Source organism: Seriola aureovittata, chromosome 9 (assembly GCF_021018895.1).
Source record: "Seriola aureovittata isolate HTS-2021-v1 ecotype China chromosome 9, ASM2101889v1, whole genome shotgun sequence".
Classification (NCBI taxonomy): Eukaryota; Metazoa; Chordata; class Actinopteri; order Carangiformes; family Carangidae; genus Seriola; species Seriola aureovittata.
Genome location: NC_079372.1, coordinates 27,697,761 through 27,707,656, shown reverse-complemented (window position 1 = coordinate 27,707,656; position 9,896 = coordinate 27,697,761). Strand labels below are relative to the sequence as shown.

At 41.9% G+C, this 9,896-nt stretch overlaps 1 protein-coding gene across 1 annotated transcript; it reads left to right on the top strand.

Moving 5' to 3' along the window:
- The first annotated feature begins 5,735 nt into the window (after nucleotides 1–5,735).
- Nucleotides 5,736–7,960, top strand: irx7 (iroquois homeobox 7). The gene is made up of 2 exons (XM_056385189.1): nucleotides 5,736–6,011; nucleotides 6,384–7,960. The coding sequence occupies exons 1-2, from the start codon at nucleotides 5,790–5,792 to the stop codon at nucleotides 7,149–7,151; spliced, it is 990 nt and encodes a 329-aa protein (XP_056241164.1). The 5' UTR covers nucleotides 5,736–5,789; the 3' UTR covers nucleotides 7,152–7,960.
- Nucleotides 7,961–9,896: the final 1,936 nt, after the last annotated feature.

Here is a 9,896-nt window from a genome sequence, read left to right as displayed (position 1 = left end):
TCCATGAGAGCACAGCCTCCCACCAGCGGCTGCTTGGCTTTGTTATTTTGAGTTGGAAAACACAGAGCCCAATGTCCCTGGCTTCCTTGTTACCATTGTTTCACAAATAGGCCAAAATGTAGATGTCACGTCACAGATGCCCAATAACCTCATTAGCTACTCTCTGTGAGGCTATAGAGAGAAAATAATAGACGCATGAACTTCAGTTTGTTCCGTTTCTGCAGCGCATTCAGATAACACTACTCTTAAACTTGAATTTTTTTAATTGAAATATATTAAGATAGTCAAAATGGCATCCATGCTTATATATATATATATAAATAAAATGCAGGATGAACTGTGCTATCAGTGGTAATGACATAAAAAGGCAAAACTTTGTTTTAAGTCCCCATATTTAGCACTCAAAAACAGTATAACAACTTTTCATAAATGCTTTATGACAGACTAGAACGTGGTTATGAGCAGAAATCCGTGCGTATTAATGTATTTGTATACCATAATATAGGAAAACAGTTACAATAAAGTCAAATATATCTTCATAGGAGAAGATACTGTATATTAATTAAAAAAAAGTGTCTGTGTAGCTGCATTCAATTGCACTATAGTGTGTTATAAACCATTTATGAAATGATTGTGTATCCTAAATAAAAGGGACTTAAAGTGAAGTGTTACTGGTAAGAAATTGAATTGCATTAAAAGATAAATGTAATGTAAATGTAAAGCAGCTTCTCTTTGCCACTGTTACACTCCAGAAATGGCAACATCCTGCTCAGGGAAAAACAACATCCCTGAAACTTGCTACTGAGATGGAGAAGAGATAAGTGAGCAGTGAGATAATGACGATGATAAAGTTTTAATAAATTAAATTGTGTTAGGAAGATGCATGTAATAATATTTTATTAAAGTTCTTTGTCTTTGCTACTCACTCAGAAATAACCCTACATCAGCATCTTGGGCAGGAAAAATGTGCACGAGAAACTTTCAACTGAGGTGGAAAAACAGGCTTGATCAAGATAATAACATTATTAAAAACCTGAACTTCATTAGAAAGATACTTGTCAAATTAATGTTATTCATGTGGCCCAATATCACAAATCATACAGCCTCAGGGGGCTTCACAATCTGTACAGTACATAACATCCTCTGTCCTTAGACCATCAGAGAGGGAAAACCTCTCCAAACAAAAGCACAGAAAAAAATGAGTCAAAACTTAGTTCTCGATAATAAAAGAAAATAAAGCCCCGCCCCTTTGCCACTGTCACTCTCAGAGATAATCCTGATGGCAGCTTCCTGAGGAGGAATAAACGGGTTTTGTCGCTCTGCACATGTTCAGCAGAAACCTGCAGCTGAGGTGAAGAACCAGAGTGCAGCAACCTAACAAGCTCATCTGCAACAACGATCACACCGGGGAGCAGCTCTGACCGGGCTCCAGCAAACTGGGCCAGGCCTTTAGCTGAGGGATCCTGGGGTCCCTAGCACCCACCCACTGGGACCCGACACAGGGCAACACCAGCAGCACCAGCAGGAGCAGCAGCAGCAGCTGTCACACCGGCCATCACGGCCCTCACCACCGCCGCCTGTCACTCACCCAGCGGAGGGCCGTCAATCAGGCTGCACCCAGGAGGGAGCTGGGAGGCGGGCCACTGCCCGGCCCTAAACAAAGACATACTTACATTTGCAAGCGGTTTCAGCGCCACTACTATTTTGAAAGAATGATAGAGTGGTCCAGATAAGAGTAATGACAAAGGACAAAGAGGGGAAGGGGGTCTGGGAAGAGGGGGTCTGATAGTAAAGAGGTGGGATCGCTTGATAACATTCACACTTTGCTTACATCTCTCCATTTGTGTTGGTGCCCCAGGAAAATCCCATTAGGGAGGAAAATTGGAGATCTGCTTGGAGACCATTATACATTGGTTGTCCATTGACACTATGTAGATTTTTTTTGTTGCCTCTATGTAAAATACTATAAATTAAAAAAAAAAAAATCAAAATGCACAACTTTCATCTTTTCATTCAGCCGTCTATAATTATCTCCCCTCCTCCAGCCTCTGTCGGCTTTCTCCTCTTTCAGTATCGAGTGCTGTAAAAATAAACTAACAAGCAATAGGTGTCGGAGATTCTGTGGATTCTCTTTAGGCTTTTGTCGTCTTGTTCACACCTACCTTTGAACTATTCTAATTGCATGTTTAGTCCCTTCGTCGGCTCGCAGGTAGGGGACGGCCTGCAATTGAGGTCACACCTAAACCTATTGTCCTGACCCGGTCATTAGCCGCCATTACACCGTCATTCTGCATTTTTATCCCAAACTGGAGTTATGATGTGTTGCATTCAGAGGATTTATAGGTAGAGGAATCTATAAAATGCAGTTTCAACACAGAGGAATGGCTCAGGTGTCATCAGGGATAAAGAGAATTTCATCCTCTTTGCTTTCTTGTGTTTTAGCCTCTGGGTGCTGAAGACAATCATCTTCCATTTGGTCACTTTTTTCTCTCCTGTAAACGACTGACATCCTAATAGCAAACAGCGCAAAAAACAACAAAAAACCCAGACCTGTCAGAGCAAGACCAACACCTGCATTGTGCTGTAGCTGCCGAAAGAGGAAGAGAATGAAAAGGAGTTCTACAAGAGGGACAAAAGCAGCTGCCCTGAGCTGTTTGTGTTGTGAGATGTAGACTACTGATGCCATAAGCCGCCTTCTCTTTGCACTCCAGTCGATCCATTGTTGCTCTTGTCCAAATTTGCTTTAGGCTCTGTGGACCCCACCCAAATAAATTCCTCCTTTCCCTCCACCTTCACCACTTTTTATCTGTGGATACCCCCAGCAAGTCTCTCTCTTTACATTTGGGCCAATGATTACACACTAGTCTACACGCAATTACACAACAAAATATCATAAACCACCTCAAACGATGGCACACGACTGTGAAGATACAGTAAGAGAAACAATACGGGTTAATCAATATATTATTTGGTTTATAAAATGACTAAAAAAATAATGTATAAAAATGTCAATCACAACTTCACACAGCCCAAAGTAAGTGACATATTCAAATGCCTTTTTTGTTTGACCAAAAGTCCAGAAGACCATTATTATTATTATACATGATGATCAGAAGCAGAATTGAGAAGCTGGAATTATTTGATTATCAAAAAAGTTGCTAATCACTTTCTGCCGATCGCCTAATCAACAAATCTTCTCATCTGTAGCCAGCAGCATTTCCTCCAGAAGCACTGCTAGAGACTCTGACACTGCATTTCAAATATACAACAGTCTTCACACCCATAAAAAAAACAAAACAAAAAAAATTAATAATTCAAAATAAAATTGAAAATAGACAAATACTTCAAGGAGATCAGTTTTCCATAATCCAACATATTGTTCAGGGGTTTTTTTGTGCCCTTTTACGTCAGTTAGTTCAGAAGGTGACGTGGCTTCATTGTTGGAAAGAACAGAAATCTATTAATTAACAGCGAGGGAGGAAGTATTCAGATAAGTAAAAGTATCAATACCACATGGTAGAAATGATCCGTTACAAGTAAAAGTCCTGTATTCATAGTACGTACTTAGTTACATTCCACCACAACTCATTCATTTTTTTCAACCTGGTAATTAATTATCTAAATTGTTATCCGCACAAGTCTCAAAGCTAAGATCAAGGATTTCTGCAGAAAGACCAAAATTAATTGGAGACGTTGCATTCCCAGATCTGTTTATTGATCTACTTTCTTGTCTGTGTCTCATCCACTGTTCTACAGCTTACCCTCAGATACATTAAAGTACTTGTGTGTGTCTTTCAAAATATAGTTCAACATCTCCACAAACTAATCCTCAAAATGACACAATGACTCAGAATAAAGTTCAATTCAACATCTCTGAAAAACAAAACCTGAGCATCATAACTGTCATGAAGGCAGGATTTATTACAGGACTATTGTATTAGACCGCATAGGTGTTCCTAATAGCATAAATCTGACTCAACAAGGGAATAAATACATTAAATTACAAAGATAAATTATTTTTTCCTATTCTATTTGAAAGCTCAATTCTTTCTCAACTGTTTAAAATATTTTGAAAAATGTAAACAAACTACTGAAACTGGTATAAAGTCAAATTTTCTTTTTTCCCTTAGAGTGTAGTTAAAACACATCTCAGACCAGAGTCAGCTGTTCCAATGGAAAGGGTTCATCAAGAGCTCATTAAGAAAAAAACGGCATTGAAGCTGATTGAAAGGACTTATTGAGTAAATAAAAAACATCTATCATGAGCTACAGAGGTTTACAGATCACAGCATTTTAAATAAAAAGTGGACATGTGGAATCAAAGAATCAAAATCAATCAATCCTGAAACTTTAGAAAGTATCATCAGTTTAAAATGAGAAGATTTTAAAAATTAAAAAAGAAAAAGGGGTTATGTATCAGTCCTGCATGTCTGGACACTTCTTTAATCCCCCCCCCCCCCCCCCCATCTCTCAACAAAAGCACCACTGCTATCACCACCAGCACTACACCTCTTAACACTGTTAATATAATAATCAAAATGATGCGAGATAAGAGAGGTGCGCTCCTCTGAGCTTAACTGTGGCTCTTTTGAAGGACATGGGGGGGGGGGGGGTAGTGGAATAAGAAGTGTAGTCTTCCCCTCTTATCTCTAGCAACCCCCCTCCACACACACACACGTATTAGCATCTGTTATCTCACAATTATCATATACATTAGTCAACACCTGTTTCGCTTAACCTCGTTTAATTAGGGCCATTGAAACGTTGCCCTTCACTCTAAACAATGACGTCCGACATGTTTAAGGGCAGTTTGTTATGGTTCGGTCAATGAATTAACAAATAAAAAGGTATGGCTCCGAGGCTGAATGACAACTCTTATATGGTTTATTCGTGTTATTAATTAGTTTGACTTAATGAAAGAGCTTAAGGAAAAAAATCTTTCTCGGCAACACTTTTAGGTGTGCGTAAAAAAGAAAAAAAAAAGTTTTTACTTTTGTTTATTGGCGTCATTTAATGCTCTTGAGGTGGTTAATTCAATTCACAAACGCGCAGATCTGGAGGTGATGAAGCATCAGAAGCGACACTAGAGACTGGCAGGATGTTGTTAACTGAATTCGGGTGGTTTTCTAATCTGTCCGCCGATGAGTGTCATGGTTAAAAAAATCAGATCAGACTGGTTTAAGCGTGGAAATAAAACAAAATAAACTTTTTTTTTTTCTTTTTTAAATCATAAAAATGGAAAAAATGAGAGACTAACTCTATAAACGATGCTTGGTCTTAAATTTTGCAAAGTTTCATCCTGCTGTTTATGAGCATTTTAAATAGAAAAAAAGTTTCGTTTCAAAATGAACGAGTAGAATAAATGATACGAACCTAAAGGCTATTTTTCATGAGACGTTTTGTTTGTTACATGGGACTGATGGTTTGGTCTGTGAGTCTTTATTCACTTCACCAAAAGAAAAGGCTGCATTTGAATTGCAACTTCAGTCCTCTGCAGAAATCACTGTGTTGCGATAAGTAGCACATATTTAGCCTCTTCACGAAAACGCTAAAAGGAACAGCGGAGGGCTTCTTTGATGGGATTTATTGCCAGTGAAAGCTGTAGGTCTTTTGAACATAGCTGTCAGTCAATACCAGTGGGACACCCCCCTTCCCTCCCTCTTCTCCCCTCCCTCCCTCCCCCCTCCTACCCCTGCACACACACACACACGCTGGCAGCTGGGTGCATATAAATAGATCCAGGAGGCTGGATTGCCACTCAAAGCCGAATAGCTGGGACAGCAGGAAAGATGCCCGCATCGCAAACTGGATTTGGCAACTTCTTCTTGGAGAGGAACATCAGCATGCCGACTGGATATCAGATCCCGGTGCTGGGATGCCCACCGGGTGTGCAACAGCAGCAGCAGGCTCAGCATCTGGCAGCGATGGCAGCTGGGGTTCCCATAACATACTCAGGACTACAGGGATACAACTTTATCCCATATCCGCACCACAGGCACATCGCACACATGGTGAGTTGATGATTCACAAAGTCCTTTACTCAATAAATGAAAATCATTGCAACTTACTTCTATCAAAAATGTAACGTCAACTCCGATCGCGAGCAGCTGAACAACTACAAGTTTTCAGAAAAACGAATAACCTCTTAAAGATTTGACTGAGTTGTACTGAAGCTGTGTTTTCTTGCAAAAGTTTCCAAACAAACTTTCTCTGAACTCGTGAAAATTTGTTCAGGAGTGGCTCCTCTTCCTTAGATTTCGGCATAAAAACACTAGAACACGTTGAACTGTGCGCTACGGGTCGAGCTCATCGACTCCCGCGCGTAATTGCGCACAAGCAAAATTCCTTGGCTTATTCTTACTTTTCTCTTCTTTATTTTCCAGAACAACGGTTTCGACCTGAAGGCCGCATCTCCCTACCATCACGCGCTCCTGGCTCGCGGGGGGGCTTTCTACCCGCCCTACCGTCCGGGAGCTGCCGAGGATCCCGGTAGGGTCACCAAGGTGGCCACTCGAGAGAGCACCGGGGCACTCAAGGCCTGGCTGAACGAGCACCTGAAGAACCCGTATCCGACCAAGGGCGAGAAGATCATGCTCGCCATCATCACTAAAATGAGCCTCACGCAGGTCTCCACTTGGTTCGCCAACGCAAGGCGACGCCTGAAGAAGGAGAACAGGGTCAGCTGGGCGTCGAAGGGGAAATCAGATGAGGAGGATGAGGAGCAGGAGGGAGACAGCGACGATGACGACAGCCCCCTGCAGAAATGTCATTTGGACGAGCGGGATGAGACGGAGCATGATACCGACCGCGCAGACACCCACGAGCGCGTCCAGAGCGCGTTGGAAAGCTCAGCACCTGAGGATGCGCGTCTGGAGATGCCGCAGCAGCCAAGCAGCCCGCAGAAAGACGGAGCGCTTGCACTTGTCAAGAAAGTTGAAAATAGTGACTCTGATCACACCCCATCCGCTTTGGAAAGTAAAGAAAACTGTCAAAAACCCAAAATCTGGTCTTTGGCAGAAACCGCCACCTCAGAGACCGTGAAGAAACCTCTGGACAGTATTTATCACCCGGCCGGAAAACTGTGGGCTGACTGGGCTTCAAGAAGCGGACTGTTTGTTCCCTCGTGTTACACCACTCGTGAAATTGTCTAAGCGGGTATTTAGACACAAACTACAGACATTTTCCACATCGTTTGCACTTTAATCTTTCAGACCTCAGGGATTTCCTGAAGTTTGCAATGAAAATGAAAATCTGTTTTTGAGACCAAAGACCAACATGTTGTGTTACTGTAAATAAATGTAGATGTATTTTTCCATCAACAACCTGTAAATTATGTTTCCTTTGTCTAATCATGAAGAAATATTTTTGCTTAAATAAAGTCCAGCTTCTTGCGAAATCCCGACTTGTTCAACTGGTTTGTATTTGACTTTAACGCCCTTATTAATTTAGGCAATATACTTTGCATACATGGGAAATTAAGCCATACTCAGCTTTATTTCCTTCTGACCATATAAATGTAACAATAGATTGTTTATAGGGGCCTTGCACAGAGGATACAACACATACTTCAATATTAAGTAAAATCCTTCTTTAAATTAAAGAGAGAAATCCATTTATCCATGTAAATTTGATGAGTACAGAGAGAGTATTGGCCTCACTTTGCATTTCAAACCCAAATCTAGTGAATCCTCCGAAACATGTTTTTGGCTGAGTAATCCTGGACATTACACTTTGAAAAATTTTAGATCTCAGATTCCAAATTCTCAAATTCCTGTGTGAGTGCCAGGTGATGTTTGGTGTTCATTTTAGACATTTTCACCACAGGTATGAAATTCCTGTCCTCTAAGATTATGCTGCAAGCAGCAGGCCGCAGACCTGTTAAGATGTTAGTAATGTTTAAAGGTTCCCAAAGGGATTCTTCTCTATCAAATCACCCAGGTTTCCATGTAAATTCAAAGGGCTGTACCTCCATTAATCCAGGGATAATGAAAAAGCTCCTGGGAGTAGAAGGCCTTGCAATGCAGTCATCTTCTGGCCTCACCTCTGCATGCAAATCCCTACAAACAGGAACACACACACACACACACACACACACACACACACACACACACACACACACACACACACACACAGATTAGTTTCTGCCTTTTCTCACAGTAAACACATGAATACAACAGAATATAATGTCTTGAAACTTTAAAAGGTTCAGAATGACTCATCTGAATCTCCCTTTGATGTGGACCCCCCCCCCCCCCCCCCCCCCCCCCCCCATGTTACTTAATGACAGTTTAGATTTTCACTTTCACACTGACTATTTCATCCAGCAGTGGGACACTATAGAGATATTAATCCATGAGGATAGTGAGCCTGCAGCACCCCCGTGAGGAAATCAAGAGTAACTACAGCATGATTTAGACGTGTGGGGGGGGGGGGGGGGGGGGGGGGGGGGGGGGGGGGGTTTACCCAACTGTGGGGATAATTAAAGGGGGAAGCACAGGTGCGTGCAGGTGTTGCAGGTACTTTCAGACTCCCAGAGTCCAATTGTGGCAATTTGCGTCAAAAATCGTTTCCCCTTGAAGTTAAAACTCAGTCAGATCTGAACACACTATCATGATACACGTATTTTTAGATTCAGTGCTTCTTAAACTTTCACACTTTCGGTGTCCAGCGCGAAATTAACGTCCATAAACCTGCCCAGAAATCAGGAAAGGGGGAAAAAAAAAAAACAGACGCGACTTGTATCTCCAGAACTCGCACGAGAATCTCCCCATTTTTAAGTTTCCCTCAGTATTTAAATAATTCAGTGACACTTGACAGTACAGTCGCGGGTACAATGCAAACAGGAATTGCTTGTAGATAATTCGGCTTATTTTCATTGGTGTAAAAGTGAGGGGGCCCAAGTATAGGCGCCGATTTATGTTTCTGGGTCGATGGTCTAACCAGTTGAATGTCCCACCATCATAATGGTGAATAAACATTCTGCAGAAACCATAACCTAGACCGCTTGTTACTTTACTGATTTGGAAAAGGTATTGGAGTGTTTGCGTTTCACCACCGGAAATCAACAGCAACGACTGTCAAACACACACACGGAGGGATTGGACACGACAGGTTCCACCAACGATAACAAAACATGAAATGCAAGATAAGTAATGTTAAGCGTCACACACAGAAAGGTACCGGCAATTAACCATCAACACATAGACCCACACAGCTGCTAAATATTAAAACTTTGATTAGTTTTTACTCACAGGAAAGTGTTACTCCTTTCATCCGTGCGTTTTATGAATTCATCTGTGATTACGTCCAGGTTCCTATTCCGTGATACATTCTTGTGTGTTCTTGATGGAAGCGGGACATTCATATCTTCAGCTGTGGTACAAGCCTCACAATATACCTTATGTTTTTGTGGTGTCAGACTTTCCAAGGGATTTTTATTTTCCAGCTAGCTTGAAAAGTCAATCCCTTCTTTTCCTGCGGTGGTCGTTGTCTTCGATACTGTTGTTAGTAGTTTCACTTGGTGTTTTTTTTTTTTTGGTTTTTTGATCACAAATTTGTCCACTTTGTTGAAGTGAAGTCTCTTTGTGAAAGCAAGTCTCCAGCCCGCACGCGCAGCGCGTGCCGGGTCAGGTGGAGTGTGTTAAACGCTTGATTGGATCATCGGGGCCTGGCAGCCAGAGCCCCTCAGCTGCTCCGCTCACAGCACAACAAATCACAGCAGCTTATAGTCTCTGCTCGGCCTTTTCCGTGGGTGCTCGTGCCCGCGGGGCACCGGTGGTATCTTTGGCTCAAGCTTTAGCCCTAGCTCACTGAGAAACATTTTACTTCCTGCTTACATCCACCAGAACTTTATGGGTACATCTACGACCTCATCTGAGATGTCAGACTGTGAATCC

Bases quoted from the DNA above. Each gene is read 5' to 3' on its own strand.
- irx7 (XM_056385189.1), top strand. From the start codon at position 5,790: ATGCCCGCATCGCAAACTGGATTTGGCAACTTCTTCTTGGAGAGGAAC. The intron at 6,012-6,383 runs GTGAGTTGATGA...TTTATTTTCCAG, and splicing joins ACAGGCACATCGCACACATG to AACAACGGTTTCGACCTGAA.